Genomic DNA, 22,379 nt, shown 5'->3' with positions numbered 1-22,379 from the left:
AGAAGTGCACACTGTCATAACAAACAGACCCTATTCCTGGAATAATTATGGCAGGACTGTAGTTTAACATGTACGCGTAGTCTCAACCATAGTGTTTTGGTTCATGTTGTCATTTTTTTCTTCTCTGTTTCCCACTCCCTACATCATTAAGACCATAAAAAGGACAGATGATAACTTTATAGGGAGGTTGAACGCAGACCCTGAGCTGGCGGGCAGAGTAATTACTCGCTGAAGGTTCCCAGGCATCAGTGGGCCTCTGAAAGAAGGAAAGGTGTCCTGACACTGGGTCAAGCAGTGGGATTAGACAGAGACTCATGGCTGTCAGTAGAACTGCAAAATTCTGTCCCTCAGAAAGATGCCATTGTCGCTGTTACCTTTCCCAGTGCACCGCTGGGAGATTTAACACACACACACACACACACACACACGCAGGCACACACACACACAGAGGAGAAAGGGAAACAAAAGGTTATTAAAATGCAATTTATAGACATAAAATGGAATTAGAGATGACATTTTAACGGTGGACTTTTTGAGAGCTGAAGGAGGAGAGGGAGGCATTATTAGATTTGCTCAGCTTGATGAAGAACTGATGACTAAAATGTCAGTTCCAATTTATTTTTCCCCATTTAATGCTGTTTATTATTTTAAGCGATAATTTTCCTAATGCTTTAAAGCTCTTCTTTTGCATTTTGCTCATGCAAATAGAGCATTTCAGTCTAATTGAACAAATCCATACTAATCAGTGTGCATATAATTGTGATACAGGCAGCCTATTTCTGAAACGACCTTGTGGCCCGCCATATGAGACTTCGCCTATAGATGGCAGTAGAGAACCAGTTACTATGTAGACATCTTTGTGGCCTAAACCTATGTTACACACTGTCTTCCTAAGAGTACTTCAGATTTTTTTTAAAAATAAGACCAAATATATATTTTTTAAAAAGTAAAACTTCAGGTTGATTTCCATGAACTATGGTTTCTAATCAAAGCACCAAATCCTCCAAGCGTGTTTTAGTTTAAATGCTTGATACCAGAGCATGTTTTTGAAATGCCTTTGTGAATTTAGAAGTAGGAACTGTCAACAGCATCACACCCGCACAACACTTGAAAGAGTTCACAAGCCCCTCTGAAGAAACGTTTTCAGGCTGCGTCCTACCAAGGATAGGACAGGAAGTGGACGTGATGGTTGTTTCTCCCAGTTTTGAGATTAAACCTTTTACTCCCAGGTAGTCAATTGCTAACAACTATTCCAGGATGAACAACTTTGAAAATTTATCCTGTCTTCTATTTACAGGGCCTTTGATTAATTGTAAGCCTTATCTATGCTTTTTTGATACACTGTGAAAATGATATTCCATTTAAGTTTATTGTCCTGAAGAAATTTTACTTTTATATTATATCTCTTCAGTTCAGAAATGTAATTAGGATTCGCCTTCTTTAAGGATAAGCTCTGCTTTCAAAGATCAGCTTGCAAAGAAAAAGACCCAAATGGCTGTGATTTATGGGGTTTTAAATCCTATTTCTATTTCATTTTAAATTTATGAAACACTCAAATTTAAAACTAATAGAGTAATATTGGGGGGAAGGGGTCCAATCTGCTTTCTCTTAGGTGTCGAAAACTGATTTCAGAACTTTATTTAATTACAAAACATTTTCCATTCTATAGTATATGAAAAAGTGTTTGTAACTTTTGAAATTGAGAGGACATTATTAAATGTGCATTCAAGAGCCTGTTTGACAAATCAGAGCGATGCTAACAAATTGGCCTCCAAGATTTCATGAGGGATTAGTGTCTTTTCTTGCCTTTCTATTTCCAGTGTGCAGATTTACGCTATTAGCTAGTTTCCCCGCAGAAGAGGCATCGTCACTATGTGTGTCTTTATAGTTAATGGAGAACAGCTTGGTCTGGAGTCTTAATTCGTTAGCACAATGTTGATCCACTGAGTTGCCCCATTTCTCTCTGCTCAGCTGGACCACGGGTTTACCATCAAGAGATCAGGGTCTTTGGACTACTACCAACAACCAGGAATGTATTGGATAAGGTATGAGATGGTGCAGCTCAACAGTCAGTGTTTCCATGGCAACGTGCTGGCAGTCTCCATTAACCAGTTCCTTCAGTGGATAAACATGCTTTTGATTTGTTATCCAGTCCATATGCTGCTTTATCAGTTTCATTTTAATCTTGATTGAGATGCCACACCCCCTCATTCCTTTTTTTCACCCATTATTCACACTGACATTTGCCAGCTTTCTTTCCATTGCACATGCTCAGTATCAATTTTCCTATGGTTAAAAGGACAGTATATTTAGTGCTAATGCCAAAGCATTTGCCTGATGCTGCTAATTAAAGCAATGATTTTCAGTGCTCTTCAGTCCCTCAATAAATGAAGAACAATAGCACCTCAGTGTACGTTCTATAGAAGTATATACTGTCATTTTAAAGTCATCAAGCCCAACCTTGACCTAGATGAATGAAACAATGCATTTACACGTTAGTAGTAGAAGCACCTCACAGTACAGTGGGCTACAGAATGCATTGTGTGTGTTGGTAAGCTTGTGTTTTCAAATTCTCCACCTTTTTGTTTTGTTTTTGTTTTATTGTTACCTCTCTCCCCCTGGAAATCCCTTTATGTACTAGCTATTGCATGAATTTACTTTTAAATATTTTCTGTCAGAATATTTAGCTGGCTTCTCTGCTCAAGCAAAAGGCCTGTGGGATTTTTTTTAACTGTGTTAAGAATCCTATCCTGTTGCTCTCTCTTCTAGTCGATGGCCCTGGCATTTTCCTGCAAGGGCCATTGTGTGTATGTTTTTAAATTACCCACAAGCAGGATGGCTTTGGATGGTTTGAGATACGAACTCTGAGAAGTTCCTTAGAACTTAACAGCTTAACATCTCTGAAATGATCTCCAGGTAAAGCTCCACATCTTAGTGTTTACCAGGAAAAAAAATCCACATGATGGAGCCTGTTGGCAGCTATCCAGTTTGCCTGAAATTGTTTCATGGATTAGACTGCCGATTTTTACCTCTCCCCAAAAATTGTGTGTGCATATACATGATGGAGATACAGGATATATGTATATAATGTATAACTGAAGCCTCCAAATTTGCTCCTAATTATGTTTCCCTAGTTAGACATTCCAAACAAAGGACTTAGGAAAGAGACTGACAAATAATCAAACTACACTAAAATCATAATAGTTTTGAGGTCTATTTAAAATAAGAAAACACCCAAGCCTCAACAACATATTTTGAAGTTGTTTTGGTAGTGAAGGCTATTTGTATCTCCCATATTGGTGTGCATGTAGCAGCTGCATATCCACTCTTTAATTTACCTGGGGAAATTCACTTTATAGATGTAGAAAAAACTTTTTTAAATTTCTAATCCTTTTTGGGAGGAAAGAGGGTGAATGAATTATGATTTGCCTTTGTACAGACTCTGTGTTTTGACTTTTTAATGTGGAAGATGATCTATCCATCTCTTCCTTTTTACTGAAAGATAATGTACATCCCAAGGAGTATGCAGCTTCTGCATGCACATCCTGATGGAGTTTCACGACCCAAGCATGCCCTTGTAGGTAGCTCCCAGATCAGGCACAGGACATTCCTGGCCTCCCAGAGTCCCCCTCCCAGACCACTAGAGGGTCACTTAGCCCCAGGGTTAAACACTGACCTCTGAGTCTATCCACATTAATTAGCTTTGCCTGGTTTTATACTGTGTATAACTGAATCATACCATGTGCCTTTGTGTATCTCCTATCCTCAGGCATCTATATGTAAAGTTGATAAACTGGACAGCCAACCAGACATCTACATGTAAAGGTGATATACAATTAAAAATAATCATCAAGTATAGCCAGTTACAGTTGTGCATATTTGTATAACAAAAGTTACACACGTAAGTCCATCTGATTAAAAACAATCTGCCTCTAGAAATTAAGTTGCTAAATTTGAAGTAGCAAAGTCCCAAGTAAACATAATCATTAATAAGCAAATCCAAGTATAAAAGGCCATTTAACTACAATCCTAGTGATGGTTCCCATCAGCAGACAAAATGACATACCCCTGAATAATGGGCAGGAGCAGATGGGAGATAATCTCTTTCTTATTCCTCACATAAACTGCTCTGTTTTCCAGCTGGGGGCAGTAACAACAATGTTTATAGTTAATGCTGTACTAAACAGGGCACCCAGTATGTAAAGCTAAATTGGAGAAATGAGGCTAGAAACTCACTGGTGTCTAGGCTTAATTAGGAAGTTTTATAATGCCATTTAGCCCCAGAATGAACACACTCTCCTCACTGATTGCAAATGCTGGCCTTTTATCTCCACAGAAGTGGGAGCATTTGTCTAACCACAGTGGCAGCCAACTTTCCAACATAAACAATCATTACAGGCGAACATCCCTGCTCCCGATTGTTTTGTTTATAAGTGCTTGTGGCTGTCTTCACTACCCCCAGCAGAACATGCGAGAGTCACACTTGCATTGTGTAAAGCATTTCACACCAGGCTATGTCTGGAAAAGCCATCTCCTTGGGGTGCCCAGAATTGGTGCGATCCTCTTAACTGACTTTTGGGTGATCAAGGAGAAATGGTGGGAGTCCATTTTCCTCTTGTTCTTTATTCTCCTACCCCTTAAAAGAGAGCCACTTCCAAGCTGTAGCTGGGGAGCAGCAGCCCCTGGATGAGCCATTTATCCAGGACACCTTAGTCCGGTCACCCGAAGTCAGGCTATTTGTATCTCCCATATTGGGGACAAATAATGGGGACAAACTCCCTGGATTATCCCACACCCACGGGGACCATGAACCCATCGTGTTTCCCAATTGGAAAACATTTACATCTTGTTATACATTTCCCTTCTGAAAAGCTGTCCTTATCTAAGAGGAGATGCAGTCACATCTCCCAGATGAAGCTGTCATTATGGTACATTGTATGGCTGGCCAATAACATAGAAAAGAATTCCGCCTTTGCGCATATAGAACAGATGAACAATGGGAACCAGGTAAACCAATTAAATAACATAAACAACAAAACAAGACATAAGCTAAGAATGCTAAACAATATAAGATGGGGAAATGAGCCAGATCAAAGGGTGGTTGGGTTTCCAGGCATGATGTGACTAAAATGTGCATACTGCATTCTGCCCTGTCCCAAAACAGTGAGTAATGAGGCACAGCAGTGGCAGCACCGTCTTACAAGCCTATTAAATGCTGACATGCTCAGTTGTTAAAAATAATGGGGTCAGTTACATGCGTCTCACTCATTTGCAAGGACTGTTTGGAGAAGCCAGGGAGGAGCCACAGCAGGATGTGAGAAGGGTTCTTGAGTGTGAGTCAGCCAGTAGGGGCTGAACGCTGGCTCTGCTCTGCCAAATGAGGATGTGCTCCCTGCTGACTGGCAGAGGCTGCCAGAAGGAAGGGGAGATGATTCTGTCCCAGCAAGGGACGAGCTGCCACTCCACCCCCTTCTGAAGCTCCCTCTGAGTGTGTAGGAGAGAGGTCAACACATAAAAAAGCACAGATTTAAACTTTACGACCACTTGAACTGCAATGACAAAGAAGTTTTCAGGAAGTCCTGTGATTAGTCTTACAGTTGTACATGGATGCTCCCATGAGTGAGTTCTTAGGGTAGAAAGTTCAGGAGATCAGCAAGTCTGACACCTATTGCAGCATTATGAGAGGTCACTACAAGAAATATATTAGTAGTAAGTCATCTATGTCATTGCACCAAGTCTTAACAGGTACCTCACTGTTTGAGGTTAGGTTTTGCTTTCTTTTGCTTTAAGATGCTTCTTAAAAAGGGATTGCAGCAATCTATATGGGTCCTTTTTAAAAGTTTAACATCCTTGTCACAGAGAAAATGCCATGGCATCTTAAGTCTTACTCCCTAGATGTACATTGAACTGAGATTATATACATTTTCCTGACATCTTGATGATTCAGTATTGATTGACTATTATGTGATGTCATATTTACTTTGAACTTGCTTTTCTGCCCTTTTTTACTTCAAAGTAAATATCTACATTTTGTCTACACAGTCATTCCTGCCATACTTTGAAAATGTTCTCCAGTGATGTTCAGTGATGTGATTAAGACTTGCTCATGAGTGAACATGTAAGAATAAATGGAAAGAGCTTAGCTATTAGTACACATGCTATCAGGAAAGAGTATAAATGTCCACACACTGCAGTCAGATAATTCTCAGATGCACGTGAAATGCATAACACTTTTAGAAAGTAAACAATCTTGAGGATTAAGATTAAATGAATGTGATGAAAGATTGGCAGTCCTGCGGATGGAGAGAAGCGGGCTTTGGAGTCAGGAAGGCTTGCATTTGGATCTAGCCTGGCCTGGAAGAATGACCCTGGAAAGTTAACATTCCTTTTCTGATTTTCAATTTCCTTATCTATAAAAAGGAGAAGACTATTATCCTCTTCCCAAATCTGTGTGAGCACAAGAGCTTTCAGAGATGAGCTCAAAAGAGAAATTGAAAAAAGATTGCTATGTATTTTCATTTCCAAGGGAGAATCTCCACAGTAGAGGCAGATTCTCCTGAGAAAATTATCTCTCTCAAAATGAAAGCATTTGGTATTAAAGGGGGATGAGAAAGTTTTTGTATGCTCTGATGAGAGTAAAAATTACTGAACAATTTCTATTTTTCACAAGCTCTTGTAACATCAAGTTTCCTTAAAATAGCCACAGCCAAAGGCCCCAGTGAAGTATAAGATTCAAATGCTGTCCCATGCAGCAGGAATGGCGAGCTGACAAATGCACCACATCTAACCCCTTGCTTATTTTAGTGAGTTTCATTGGATGCAGCTACATATGTTCATTTATAAATATTGGAGGCTGCTTTAGCTGAATAGTTGTACCAGAGAATCACTATTTAGCCCTTTCCATAAAAAGTTTCCCAGCACTCATTCAAGGGGAAAATGTATCTAAATAAAAGGTGCCACCTATAAAAATGCAAAGTCTCGGGCCAGGGATTTAGCTCAGTGGCATAAGCGCCCACCTGGCAAGCGCAAGGTCCTGAGTTCGATCCCCAGTACCACAAAAAAAAAAAAAAAAAAGAATGCAAAGTCTCTGACATCAGGAATTTGGTTTGTTAAAAACTATCTCCACTGACAAGGAGGCCCGGCACGGGCAGGTCTTCCATAAACATGGACAAAGTCCATGGGTGAGTGATCGAACTCACCAGAGAAGAAACCATTCTTCCACTGAGTTGCAGGAAAAATATATTTTGAATAGCTTGGGGTACTTTGAGGTTTGATAGATCAAACCACATATGAGATATTCCAGGATAATGTGCCTTTTTTAGCAGCTGGAGAACAAGTCTATTGGCAAAGTAAGTTCTAAGTTTTCATAGACTTTTCTTAAGATTTTCCTTAAACCATACATTCAGTGGTTCTTTAGCTCACTAATAGGATAAAGAGCAAATGACAAAGCTGCTTAGTTTAGCATGTATATAAGGAAACCAGGGAGTGTGGGCAGGAATCACATGAAATTTGTCCTCTGGAAGCCTAAGCCCATGCCTATCAAGTGGCCGTGATTGTAGTCCTTTGATGAGAGGCCATCAAAAGCCAATTACAGAACAAAGCCAACTGGCATTCTGATAAGAACCAGGTCAGCAGAGCCTTATGTGTAAGATTGCTGGTGCAGAAGCACAGGGTCATCTCTTCCAGGAAAAATGAGGATTCACACTTAGAAGAACTACCTCTAGGAAGTCACCTAGAGGGTTATTCAGTCGCATTCCATGCAGGTCTCTTTCTGCCATTTTAATGGTCATCTATACCTAGGGAAAATCTACACTATGTTTCCAGACACTTTGCATTTTCTGGGGAGATGACAAAAGGATAAGAAAGCAAATCAAAACAATCATAGTAAGCATGACAATGAGCCCAGTAAAATGAGGAGGGTGGATATTTCAATTGATTTGTCAGTTTAATTTTACAAGCAAACAAAACATTTCCAAAATGGCAAGCAAATCGTCACTTAGTCCCTACAGGGTGAGGGTAAGCAAGGGAGAGGATTTCTGAGATTAATGCCCCAGCAGCTGCCTCCCTGGTTCGGTCTCGTAGGTGGTATGAATAATGGATGGGCTAAAAGGCAAAATGCACAATAATGTTCTTTTATTAATGAAATGAAGACTGTTTGTGATGGCTAGCAATAAATTAGGAAAAGCAAAAAAGGGGAAGCAGTCAACATTTGCCCCTGAAAAAAAGCAGTTACTTCAATCTAATAATTATTTCCATGACAGAAAACATTGCCTCGTGACTAAAATGAGGTACATCCCTCGTGAATCCTCCCCATACTGCAGAACAGAAATATTTTTGATCCATAGACTGTAAAGCCTATTGTTTGCCAAGAGAAAAACGTAACCCATTATAGTAGATTGATGGTGATATTAAGCATATTCATAGAATTTCATAGGTGGAAGTTTCCCTTGGGATTATGCATGATAGCCCACTCCCTCCTTCAGTCTGTGGGCCTGAAATTGGGGCTCAGTGTGGCTGGAAACATGTTCAAGGTCACATAATTAGTTGAACTAGGACAAAAAGATAATTCTCCTGACTTCCACCTACTGCTGCTGCCAAGGGGATTAAGCTATATCCACCAGCTAAGACAAGCATCACAGAGATAGGGGTGACTCAGACCAGCAAAAACAAAGCTACAGCTTCAGCTCTTATTCTGGGTTAATTCCGACCTCTGTTGCTACAATTTTCCTATGACATTGCGTAGATAGAGCAGGTGGATAGTTCATAAGTATTTATGCCAAGTTCCAATTTTAATGTCAGAAACAAGGACTTAAAATATTTGAGCACTGCATGAAGCATAGTATTATTTCATTTTAACAGAGGAAGCTACAGGCCAAATTCATTCAGTCTATCTATTGTTTGGCTGAATCTCTTGGTTAGGAAGCACTGTGTTTTTACTTATGTATGCCTAGTGGCATGGCAGGCACTGGAACACTATGGATATTAATTTCTCTACAATTTCCAGCTGCTGTGCATGCAGCCACCTGAGTCGCTGAAGTAAATGCCATTATTTTACCCTTCTTCATTTTCACACTTGCTCTGGTAGCTGCCAGGGGCTTTAGGATGGTGAAAAGCTTATAGTTAGAGGTGAGTCCATGCCGTGTTTCTTCTGGATAGGATGGGTTTATATTAGTTATTTCATTATGCCCTCAACTGTTTGTTCTTTCAACCAGACTCCCTCAGGCCACTTGATAGCTGTCACCCAGTACACAGCAAAGCAGTTGAAGTAACCAGGTTTCATATTTGGTTACCACTGGTCAACAACAGAATCTCTTGAGGTCTCTTGCTTACCTCTAACCTGTGATAATTAGTACAAAAAGATGATAGCATAGTCTTCAGAGTCTCCTAGGAGCTCTAAATGAAGTAGTAACTTACTGAGGAGACACTGGGGATTTCTGCTTACAAGTCCATTCATGCTGGTTCCAACAAAGCAACAAACCATGAATAAAATAACTCATAAATAAGAAATCTGTTAGCAAGCCATAAGTACTAATGGAGCCTTTATACCTGAGAATATCCTTACTTTGCAAATCTAGATATAAGGAGGAATGGTCCTATTTGCTTGACACTCAGGAATGTTTTAAGATTGATAAAGAGTAAACCTACCTGTTAAAATGGTTGAAAGGCCCCACATTTTGTGATGCCACATTTCAGAAAACAAATTATGTTTCAAATGCTTTGAAGGCTGGAAATTTGCAGTTCAATAACCTATTTCATGGCAATATCTGTTTATCTGTATATAACATACAGTTCTCTTGCTAAATTCATCAGCTCTGAATTGCTTATGGGGATACAGAATTTAAGTGTGGAAAATAGACTTCACATATTTTAGAGGCAAGTTAATTTCAGAATCAATTAAAATTTTAAAGATATACAACAATGCTTACTGTGATAAGATACTGGATATAGTAATTTTTGAGGAGCAAATGCATATGAGAATATTAATTTAATTAGATAAGAATTTGATCATCTTTGAAACATAAGTTGTATATTTAAATATTGACTTTTAGTACCTTTAAGTCTTTGGTGTTATTAGAGCTGCTTTGGATTCTAATTTTTATTGTTATTATTCAGAAAATGTGTATTCACCTAAAACAGTTTGGCATTAATTAAGAAGTATGTGATACCTGCCTAATATGTGTGCCAGTCTGCTAAGAATTCTTAAAAATGAAGTTTCAAGTTTACCATAGAGAAATTTAAATGTATTCAGGAAAAATATGCAGATTGTCACTCCAAGTAAGTGCCAAAAGTTTGGTCAAGACAGTTCTTGCCTAAGGGTTTAAGGGAAAAAAATATGATGCTCTAGGTGAATGTGGTCAAGTCTTGGATAATAAATGAATGTGTGTGAGCAGAGGGAAGGAGAGGAGAGGTCATTTCAGGTGGGAAAGAGCTTGAACCAGGATGTGGAGGCGAGAATGCTTAAAGTACATTCAGAGATACACACAATTGTTGGATGGCAAAAGAGGAAAACAGAAACCAAAGTGGCTTTAGTGGAAAGAAAAGAAATGGCTTTACCTAACCAGAGAGGTGAATGGATGGGACCTGGCTCCAGTGATGGACAGATTCAGAGCTGAGTCCAAGCTTGGTTCTTTCTGCTGCCAACTGGGTTTCCCTCAGTTCACTTTAGTTTGACATCAGTGGTCCCAGGATGTGGAAAACAGCCCTCGCTTGGCCTTCTATTCTCAATATGAGATTTACTCTTAAGGCAAAGTCCTAGTAAAAGACTCACATGCTTCTGACTGGGTTTGGTGCCCATTTCTGAGCCAGTCACAGGTGTTAAGGAATGCAGTAAGCTCAGTATTGTGTTCTGTACAATCCCACACCCTGCCTTAGCGCAGGGATGGAGTAGTCTCCTTCACTGGAATCACTGATTATGGGAGTAAGTCCAAAGGAAATTAAGATGTGGTTTGGTTAATTAAGGTAGGCAAAGTAAATGGATGCTGTCCTAGAAAATCCAGTGTCCACTAAAGGGAGACAATCAACCTACCAACTTTACAGAATCATTTTTGAGTAATAGCAGTAATTAGACACTGGAAATCTGTACTGCAAGCGCATTGCCAAGGATAGTACAAGGAATTTCCCTGTATTAGAAGTTGTAAATAAATCAGATCTTGTCAAACTGACCTGTGTGTAGCATATACGAGGCATTAGGTGCTCTGGAGACAAATAGGTGACCTCTGTTGTGTGTCATGAACTGTGGAAAATGCAAAGATATCTAAGATTTGATCTTGGCCTTCCAAAGAGTCTACAGTACGGTAAGGAAAGCAGTGTCAGTAAGGGTGAGGGCAGGATGCATAGGGATGGCAGTACAATGGGAATAGAAAGTGAAGAGGCCTATAAAATGAACCACAGTCATGGAGCTGGGAGAGAAACAAGCCAGGACCCAGGAGCAGAGACCTATGAAGAGACACCCTATCAGATGTCTTTGAGAGCAAATCAGTGTTAAAGGGCAGAGGCTATTATAAGGATGGGAGGAAAGTGTTTCTCTGTCATGAGACCTAGGTCTCCCTAGGTCTCCCTAGGAGTGGAGGGCCCTGAATTTCATAGTAGGGTTAGACTCGGTGGATACTGACTTCTTGTTCCTGAGAAATGTTTATTCTTTGTGAGCAACATGAGAACATCCTCATCTTTTGACCTTGATTCTCTCTGTGGCCAGTCTCCTTCCCTGAACGAGAATGCAGGATTGAGCTGCTGGAGTCCAGGGACTCCCTTTGATTCTCTTTTAGCAACTTCAGAGTAAATTGGCAGATATCGCTTGGACCTTAGCAGAATGAGTGAATTCCATTCCTTATTTAATAGCAGTGAATTCCTGGCAAGTCTTATCACATGCATGGGCCTCAGTTTCCCTGCCTATGAAGACAAAGCTTTGGACAAAAATGTCTTATAAACTGTCTTTTAACTATGAGAGTCTCTAAATCTAAAGGAAACAACCACCATGTTTTTATTTGATGGTACATGATCTTGACGAAGGTATCTGTCCAAGCGCACTCACTGTGAGAATACTGAACGGCAGGCATGTGAAAGCTCAGGAGTGTTTGGGCGCGAAGGTTCAAATACAAAGGCAAACACTTAGGAAGTTACCAACTAGAGACATTCCTGCAGGAGGCAGAACTGACCACTTAAATGGGGACAGAGAAGATTCTAGGCAGAAGGAGAAGTAAGGAAGAGACTGTTAAACTTCCCTTATAAGTGATTTGAAGAAATGAATGTGAAAATGAAGGTAATAAAATTATCCAAGCATAGGCTTGCCATTAACACCACCAGCTTCCACACAAACTGAATTATGGTATTCAGAAAAATGTGTTATTTCAGTGGCTGCAGTCAAGACTATGACTTGGGGGTAACAGAATAGATTATCTTAAATATCGTAAAATTGATGTGTATAAACCAAGAACTCTATATAAGAGGGTCCTTAAAAACTCACAGAAAAGTGGTGGCACATGCCTGTAATCCCAGCATTCTGGAGGCTGAGGCAGGAGGATCATTGTGATTTCAAGATCAGCCTGGGCTACAAAATGAGCTCAAAGCCAGCCTGAACTGCATAGTGAGACCCTGTCTCAAAAAGACAAAAAACAAAACAAAACAAAATTCAGAGAAAGCCAGACCAGAGTGGTGTGCTCCTGTGATCCTGGTATTCTGGCTTAGAGAAAAGGATTACAAATTTAAGACTAGACTGGAAATTTAGTAATTTATCAAGACCATGTTTCAAAAATGAAAAAGGGGTGGAGATGTAACTCCACGTAATGGTCCTGGGTTCAACCCTCAGCATTAAAAAAGAAAACTTAAGAAGAATCAACAGTGGATGTCAGTTTCAACACACCAGCTATTTAATCATTGTATGTGGAAATAGATTGACTATCCAGCCTGTACCAATGACAGTGAAGGAGGGAGAGAAAACCCTGAATTAAATTGCAGTGGGGAGTTTGTTTCACCCTAGTTGCCTGCAGTTATTCATTTTAAAATACTATTTTAGATCAAACTAAAAAAGAAAGATCGCTTTCCATTTCTGAAAAATCTTACCTGTTTAGAAAGCATACATACCTACAACAAATCTGCAGTGCGTGAAGGAGTTATTTTGGTTCTTACTTAATACATGAGAGGAGAGAGTGAATGCCATCCAGCAAGGGACATCCGGAGAAGAACACAAAATTCCTGCCCACGAGCCATGGGTGCTTTTCTGATTGCCCATGTTTACCGGTCAAAATTCAGAGCAATGCCAATGACATTTTATGACATAAGTAAGAAATAGAAGTATTTTTTTATAACTAGGAGAAGAGTTCATGTTACTCCTGAATTAAGTACAGAATGCTTTTTATGTAAGTCAGATTAAATAGACATCTGTTTTTCACAAACATTCAACTCTCCACAAACAGAACATGTTCAGTTTGCTTTGAAAACCAAATACCATGTGTTGTGACTTTAAAACGTTTTAAATAAAGTTAGGAATTTAAGTTTATGATGTCAAACATATCATAAAATTGATGGGTATAAGACTAATAACTATACATATGAGAGTTCTTAAAAATTCAACAAGTTGAAGAATCAAAGGTAGACATTTCAACAAACCAGTTATTGAATCATTGTATTAGCAATCTAGTGAAACAAAGTAAATTATTAAAGTTTATGCTCCTCATTGGTTTGTAACCCTGGGATTCAGTGTGTGGATAGCTTTTAAAGTGGACCAGTTCAGCCTAACAAAGCCATTTACTATAGCAGTTCTGCACACTGTGTCTATTTCTCTCTTTATTGCTTCATTTGGGGGCTTTGATTGCTCTATTTTAGATCTAAGATTGTTCTAATGCTATACAGCAGTTGTATGACGGGCTTAGTTTTCACTTTGTTCTCAGAACCAGGCTGGCCATAAATTTATCTGAGTCCTTTGAAGAAGCTAATAGTAAATTTTCAGGAGAAAAAATGGTGGCGTATATCCCTATAGAGGGAAAGTAATCTCTTAAAAGCAGAATAACCTCCAGGCTACCTCCTTTTAAAGAGGGACTTTCAAACAAGGACCCCTTCAACTTTTATATGTGTTCTATATTTTTCTTCAGGCTTTGGACCTGCTCTTCTGCTTTCTGTGTAAGGTTTCGCTGTAATGACCCTGTTCTTCCCCACACCCATTAAATCTGTGATGAAGTCATGCTGTTCCTCATTCTGATGTCGTAATAACTTCCAGAGCTACAGCCAGCTAGCACATGCTGGGCAATCATCTGAGGTTTCCTCAGGAAAGTGTAGCATAGAGACCAAGGATTGGAATCCTTACAGAAGTGAATCTCCATGTCCTATCTGCCACATAGAAAGATGAAAATGAACTTCATTAAACGAAATCCATGAGAAAGCTTACATGTGGTTTAATTGCATTCAAAGCCATATTCAGTCTCAAGCATTCGTTTCATTAAAGTTCAACCAACCCTTCCCTGAAGTTCAGCCATACTCCTCCATCAACAGATGATAAGATCGTTTAAAGTGAGAAGGTGCTAAGGAACGGGGTGAGCTATGGCTCTGTGTTCATGTCTGACATCATCTCTGTCACCCAGCTTGGTCACCTGCAGGGCATTCCTACATCACACAGAAAGGGCTCAGCTGGCCTGGGAGCCACCAAAGGTAATAGATGTGGAGCTAGCCAGAAGTCTGGACAGGACTGGGGAGAGTTCTAACCTGTGACATCATCCATCCTGCCTGTGTCTGCTGGGTGTCGTGACCAGGTCCTCTAAAGCGCTCCATGTGAGGGAGCAGAGAGCTCCCCAAGAGTGGAGACTATTGATCACAGTGAGCCATCACGGACTGGTTAACTTGGCCAGCATGTTTTTGTAACCTCACAAAGTTCTGGAATCAGTTTCTCATGCCATTTCCCTCGGCCTAATTGTCCTCTTTCTCATTTTATGCCCCTGCTAGACCACCGCTCTTGATAAGGAGAGGCAGGTTTTCCGACGAAGATGCAACCAGGATGTGAGGAGCCGGTACAAGGCACAGCCAGCTCCACCAGAACTCAACTCGGAATCCGAAGACTACTCCCCAAGCTCCTCCGAGACTGTTCGCTCCCCCAACTCACCCTTTTAATGAGACCCTTTTACTCAAAGTCCTAGCTTAACCCTTTGAGACACTAGATTTTTTTCCCCAAATTTCTGTAAAACAGTTTCATCTGATCTATCTAGCATTTGATGCTCTTGAATGGCGGAACATAGAGCGTGTTTGGGGGTACTTTTGTAGCAATTTCCTTTTATTGAGTGAGACGGCACATGGGGGTTGTGAAGGCGGTAATTTGCCACTAGTAAGGTCCTCAAAGGGTTAAGACTAATTTCCAATTTTTTTAAAACATAGAAGCAATGAATGTTTTCATCAGTCAAGCTAGGATCTGCAGTATGTAATATAGCACATGTTAACCCTCTGAGTGCAGAGAATTTAATTGGGAATCTTTGCTGAGAATTTTTCAGGTCTTTGGGTGTAAACGCACATGTTTTGTGATTTTGCTGCATAAAGGAGTGCTATTAAGATGCTGAAATGTCCAGACAAGAAAGGCATCTAGAATGGTAACCTGATTGTTCTTTTCTGTGGGGTTAGAACATGGCAGGTTTATAACTTTAGCACACGCACCCCTCTCTCCTTCGCAATCCTATTTAAAAGGGAATCTTTTTTCTTTAGCATAATCATCTGCTGCAGTGAGTTGTGCATCCAGAATGGGCTGTGACAAACAGCCTGACCCAGAGAACTGACAACATGCCCTCCCCCGAAATTGTCTCCCCAGGATGATGTCCTGATGTTGCCCCAGAAATGCTGCGTTCACATCAGCTGCTGTTAGTGCCGATGCAGACCCTCAGGGAATCACCAAAGCTTATCTTGTGCTTGGTGAGTGAAGGTCTGTGTGCTCAATATGAGACCTCTACAGGAAAGATTCAACCAGTGGAAAAGAGCAATAAATTGCCAGGTGCTCTATGGGGCTGGAATTTCAAAAGAAAGAGGAGATAAGATCCTCTGCTTTTTTTTTCTTACCTGCTTTTTCATGATACTGTGGTCATCATATGTTGTGAAATCTGTATTTTAAAGAGCTGGGAGGGAAGTGAGTATTTTGCAAAGTGGCTGAAGAGAATGTACAGTGGAACACTGTGTTTCAGAATGGTTGTAAAGGAAATAAAATAAATTACTTTTTTTTAGTGGAATTGGGAATTGAACACAATACCTTTGGAGTGAGGTGCATTCTAAGTCCTTTTCTACTTTAATTATTTTATTTTGAGACAGGGTCTGGCTAAGTCACTAAATTGCCTGGACTGGCCACAAGATTTTGAGATCCTTCTGCCTCAGTCTTCTAGAGTGCTGGGGTTATAAGCCTGCACCACTGCACTCGGCTACGTGTGTATCTTTAGTTAACCTATTTAGTCTCCCAGGAAAAGTGTGCTGTAACATCCAGAAGAGCTCTTGAGGGTAAACTTCCATCCCTGAGATGATTTTTTTATGTCATTCTGTAGCTGTCCCGGGAGACTGTGTTTTGTCTTTTGACCCAGTTCTTTATATTCCCTTCCACTAACGATCTCTCTCCAGCGAGGGTCTCCAGGCATGAGTGAGTTCTGAAACACAGGCTGCTTCCGTGCTGCGTCCTGTTCACTATGGCAACACTCAGAGGGAAGAGTAGAGAGGCATCAAGGCAGGACCCAGCTAACGTGCCCCCTAAAGTTTGCTCAGCTTTGTGACCCAGAAGACAACAGTCAGTATTACCTCAAAAATTTTTACCTGAATCATTAATGAGACTTAAAGCCTCAGTTTTGAATATACTTTAATATCTGAGAGTCTTGAAATTTTTGACTGACTTTTCTATAGATTCTGAATTTTCAAACACTGATTGTAAAAACCGCTGTTTTTCACTTTCAGCCCTTAAGCTACATTCATAGAGATTTTAAAATCACAACGTCATCACCTGTGCATCACGGACTCCCAGATATTCTTCTCTTCCACTTTAAATTCAGAAACGAAAACATATGAAATCACAAAGCAGCACAAATCAGTAAATCAGTTGAAATTGGTTTGGGGGGAAACAGGGAATGGGACACAAAACAACAGAAATGGTGTTAGTGTGCAGATAGATTGCATATCAGTAAAGGGCACTGACCTGGTCAGAAATCACTGCTTTCTCTGGAACTATAAGCAATTCACTGTCCTACAGTTAAAGAGTAGCTGTATACTTGAAGTGTGTGAATGTACAGAATCCTATGGTAGAAACCTACTTGAAGTAGATTGTCATTTTCCCCTTTTACTCTGGGTGACCGCCTTTCCTGTGGACATTATATGTGTTGCTACAGCGTCCAGTGTCCAGGACTACGTGCATGGCCTAGACCTTTTCCCACTGAAACCTGGGGCAGTGCGCGAGGGTTTTTCAGTACACATAGAGAGCAGCTCGTAGGAACGCAGGGCCCTGTCAGCATGAGAATCTCGGTGCACTCCTGTACAATCTGAGGGATCTATGCTGAATAAACAGTGGAATGTGACCTGTCAAGTAGAAATATTGAGTAATCAGATGGAATGCAATCTCTCTAGCACTAAGCTACCGTGATCTCGAATGTCAGAGGTGTACTCAGAGGGTTAACAGACAAGCACAAGGCATGCTGATGTTGGTGTATCCAGATTGCTTTGCTCTTAGCCAGTGCTTTCTAATTGTCTTCTCAACATTCTTGGGATAGTTCAAGTTATAAATAAGTGGTGGTGTTCTTTAAGGAATTTCTAAAACCAAATTGATCTTATTTTTTATTTTATTTATCATAGAACAAATATGTACAATTATGGCAGTGTATCTCTGTAATTATCAATTAAATCATCACCACAAGCATTTCCTTATTTTTTCCACGTATTTAATATAGCTCTAATGGTGGTGGGCTGGTAATGAGGACTGTCTTTCTTTTACTGACACATGGCCAGCCATATGGTACTTTCAAGGGGATTTTAGGAATCGTTTTTAAGTTTGATAATAGGCTAGTTAAGGAAGAACTCCTTCATTACTTGCATCGTGTAAATCATCTCTGTAGATGAGAACCGTTCATATTAATGAACACGTTGTTTTCCTCAACATTGTAGCAGAAATCATTTGATTTGCCATGATCAATGAATATGGGATTTGCTCCAGATCATTAGAAGGAGAAATAAGATTTCAGTCACGGAGAATGTTTTTACTGTAGCCCTCATCTAACTCACACGTGGTGCATATTAAAAGAAGCAGAGAAAAAGAAATGTGAAATAAACTACTGAAAACACGTTGCGTTTTGTATTCAATGAGACCTTCCTGAAGCTACTCAATACCCCAAGGAGGGGGCAGTTAACAGGCCCGTGAGATATTGTTGAAAGAAAGCAATATATCCATGAATGAAAACTAAAATCGCAATCCTTTACCCTTTGAGGTATATTTCAGTTAGAAAAGAAAAAAAGAAAAATTGACTTAGAGGGTCGCAGAGCTACCGTCTGACCAGGGCTCAAGCACATTAAATCACGGTTGTTTGCTGGCCGGCGGCATCCATTAGACAACTCTATCCCCTGTGCTGAAGCCTGGCGGAGCTGAGGGAGAGCTTTCTTAATATTATTGTGCTGCCCCCAGCCCTTCTCTGGGTAAGGATCTGTCAGCATTTCCATGATAAACTCCTGTTCTCAAAGGTTTTCATTTAACCATAAAAACCTGCCCCAGGCTGTGAAGTTTGCTATCCAGGACCTGTACCAGGGTGAAGGTTCACTTCCCTCTCTTCTCAGGTTCTTCCCAATTTTCCTAAGAAAAAGAACAATAACAACGACAACAGAGATCTAGCATATTTCCTTAATTATGATTTCATAATTTTAGAAAGTATAAAGATCCAAGAAATTAGTTTAAATGTAGTTATTCATTTGGACGTGTCTCTTCTTCTTCTTCTTCTTCTTCTTCTTCTTCTTCTTCTTCTTCTTCTTCTTCTTCTTCTTCTTCTTTCTTCTTCTTCTTCCTTCTTCCTCCTCCTCCTCCTCCTCCTCCTCCCCCTCCCCCTCCTCCTCCTCCTCTTCTTCTTCTTCAAGGAATCACCTGACATATACTTAGATAACATCTTTTTTTATAATTTGTGAGTCATTCAAGTTATATTGTTACATTGTTTTTTGTTCAGAAATTTTTTTTAAAAAACTCAAAGTTGACAGTTCAAAGGTCAGTCTTTTCCATGTATCTTTCCATTAGGATTTTAACAAAATATTCTCAAATGAACCCTTCCTTTACATGCAGTGCAGAGGGTCAGATATGTGCTTCTTTGGAAATAGGATTTCCTTATTTAATCATCAAATTTCATGAAGCCATTCTAGACTGTGGGGGAAAATAATGATTAAAAGCATTTCCAAAATTAACATTTTTCTTAATTCATATCCCAAAATAGCGTAGAACAGCTCCCACACTTTTTTATTTAAAGGCAAATAAATCAGTGGAACTTAAGGACATGCTAAACATTTGATTGTTGAAAAGTGCTTTAAAAATTGGCTCAATGGTGCTTATATATGGAACAGTTACAAATGGGCTTCCTGAGACTGTCAGAAGGAATCTTCAGTTTGTATGTAATTACATTCTAAAGAAGGAGGACCTTTCAGGCTAGTCTTTTATTTTTAATCATCTCAGATATGCAAGCATCCATCCAGTAACATTAAGGGTCATAACCTGGTGGGAAACAAGATTCATCGTAGAGGTTTTGAGTGCCTCTGGTTGGGGCGTTTTTGTTTATTTGTTGTCATTTTTGGCTTAACACTGGGGCTGCACTGATAATTTTCCAGTGAATGAGCATTTAGCTGGCAAGCGTTCTGATCATGAGATTTGCAATATCTTGCCATGGAGACAAATGAAGGATCTAATTTCATTTTTTTCCCTAAAGGAAAAGTAATCTCTGAAATTAAACCATACCTGTAAATTTCTTCAATTTTCTTTTTTGATAACTAAGCTGAGACCCTTAATGTTGCTTTAATGTAAAAGTGTATATTTTTGTCTGTGATATACTTTATTAATTTAAAGTAATAGTTTTAAAACTGTCACTGTTGATATTAAAAGAAAGTAGCATTAATTTTAAAGCGATGTTAAAGATTCTAATGATATCAATTCATTCCAGTTCAGTCAAATGTGGTAAGAAATATAGCTTGAACAGTACCCTAGGGACAATTCAATTTCTCACTTACCATTGACATTAATCTTTAGTGTATTCTCAGAACAAATAAAAAGAAATTGAAACTGGTCCAAGGTTAAAGTCATATCCCAATAACTTTTTTAAAAAATTTATTAGGAAATTAGTAATAGCCTTTTTTCATTCTGGTTGAAAGAAAATTATTAAAGGATTAGTTGAGTGTGAAATTAAATAGTATTTTGGTCATGCATACTAAAAAGGTGGGCTGGGAACTTGATGCATTTAAACAAGTTTCCAAGAGGTTTCGATTTAGTAGGAGAAAAACTCAATGTTTCCTTTGAAATTGCTGAATTTATTACTTGCTGCATGGGTCAGATGGCGTAGGTTAATCTTTGATTTTTGGAATCCTAATTAAATAACTTTCAAACAATTTGTATCCATGATTAAAGGTGGAATGAGATTCAATTTTTTTCTGAATCCTTCAGTTTAAGCTAATAAATGTAGGTTACTGTGGAATGAAATCATCTGTGATATATTATGTTCATTTATCAACCAAGCTTTTCTGATGTTGCCTGTTTTTATGTAAAACATGTTCTTAAACTTAATAAAATAATAGTTCTTGGTGTATGAACTACTACGTAATACTCTAGCTGCTGGGTCTACTCTTTAGTTCACATTACCATAAGAGAGTGAAATTTCATTTTTGTTCAATTTAGAATTGACATATTCAGTCCACGAAGGAAAAACCCAGCTGTGTTCTTGGGGGGAATTCTCTCAATGCAAGGCTTTAAAAATTAGTCATGCAGTCAGAGTGTAGCTTTCCCACATGTCCTCCACAGCACAGTGTGTATTTCATGAGCATAATTCAAAAACAAATATTCCAAAAATGTCCCATTTCATATATTACCTTCCTGCCTGGGCCAGAGAGTTGGATAAACACAAAAATCAAATACCATTCAGCTCTGTTTTATCCTTCAATCTATGTGCATAAGCTCTCCAGAGAAGAGGTTTGTTTTAGCCACTAACCCGTAATTATCTGCCATTTTTATAGCAATGTCCCTTTAGGAATTCCACGTGCAGTATTGACTGTAGAGAAAATTGCAAAACTACAATGGCATAAAGTTCTTTCTTACTGAGCTTTCCATGCTAGGAGATTGGAAAGTCAGACTGCAAGAGTGATTGTAAGTCACCCAGTGACTTAGGAAGATGCCAGAATATCCCTAAGAACTTGTAGAAAAAGATAGCGGTCACCTTCTCTGCCACCCTCGTGCTGCTGTTTCTAGTTTTGTTATTCCATATTGAACACACTGGGTCCTTTCTAGACTTCTGGTAATTGCTGTGAAACAATAGCCAAATGATTGCTTCCTAAGGACAATTACATTGCTTTATGAGGCTGGCCGCCTCGCCAAAAACCTGCCACCAGAAAAAGGAACTTTGACATGAAAACCTCAGACACAACTCTAGGATCGAAGATGATAAAACCATCATATATGGAAACTGGGAAGGAAAAGCTTTCCACAACTCCCGGCCATTTGTACTGGGAGTTGGAAAGGTGGTACTCGTTATGAATAGAGAAGGCAGTCAGAAAAATAAAAGTAAATGCGTAACAAGAAAAAAAGCATCCTGGAAATTTTCTTGTAATGTCTCCCAAACAGACAAAAGGCTTGGCTCTCTCTTAGAAGGTAGCCCACTTCCCTTAGATCCAGGAGGAGCCACACCCAGCCAGCTGGACCAGCCAAGTCCACGCCGGCCATCAGCAGTGTGACAGATGTCCCAGCCAGCTTGCCTGCACTTCCAAATCATTCATTCAAATGTTTCTTGAGTGGATGCCAACACCATGGAAAGCACGTCATTTAGCCTTAAAAAAAAAAAGGAAAAGGAAAATTTGGTTGCCTGTTTTTGCTTTTACTATGAATTAGAACACTTCAAAGAAAAGAAAAATATTTTGAGCTGCAAGGTATACCATTTATGGAGACTTTTAGTTTAGATTAGGTATACACCCACACTTAGAAGATCTTGTATTTTTATGGCAATTTTGTTCCACTGACTTGAAGATGTGTATTTACCATCTGCCTGTTCAATGGTACACACACCCCATGGTGCTCTTGGCCTGGCTCCTGGGCTCAGAGTTAGAAAGCTTCCCAGAGTTCTCTCTGTCATTTGTAATTATCATGATATTTTAACCTTTTATTGTACATTAATACAGGCACAATGTCCATCAATCCAGGAAGTTTTAATAAAGACCTACTA

The 22,379-nt window shown here is 39.5% G+C and overlaps 1 protein-coding gene across 6 annotated transcripts in view; it reads left to right on the top strand.

The window, feature by feature from the left end:
- Dclk1 (doublecortin like kinase 1) overlaps positions 1 to 20,771 on the top strand; it is a 329,654-nt gene extending 308,883 nt beyond the window's left edge. For 4 of the 6 annotated variants that reach the window (XM_003477423.5, XM_013140987.3, XM_013140990.3 and 1 more), the window contains one exon: positions 14,932 to 20,771. In XM_003477423.5, the coding sequence (XP_003477471.4) occupies positions 14,932 to 15,096 (165 nt within the window). In that variant the 3' untranslated portion in view covers positions 15,097 to 20,771. Of the gene's footprint in view, positions 1 to 1,971; positions 2,046 to 14,931 lie in introns of all 6 variants that reach the window. The other 2 variants (XM_023560569.2, XM_013140988.3) reach the window with 1 other exon arrangement.
- The last annotated feature ends 1,608 nt before the right edge of the window (positions 20,772 to 22,379 follow it).

The sequence above is a fragment of the Cavia porcellus genome, unplaced genomic scaffold (genome assembly GCF_034190915.1).
Source record: "Cavia porcellus strain 051 isolate PalLab524CR breed Dunkin Hartley unplaced genomic scaffold, mCavPor4.1 scaffold_21, whole genome shotgun sequence".
Taxonomy (NCBI): Eukaryota; Metazoa; Chordata; class Mammalia; order Rodentia; family Caviidae; genus Cavia; species Cavia porcellus.
Note: the sequence above shows the minus strand (reverse complement) of the source record. Positions and strands in the feature narration are given on the sequence as shown.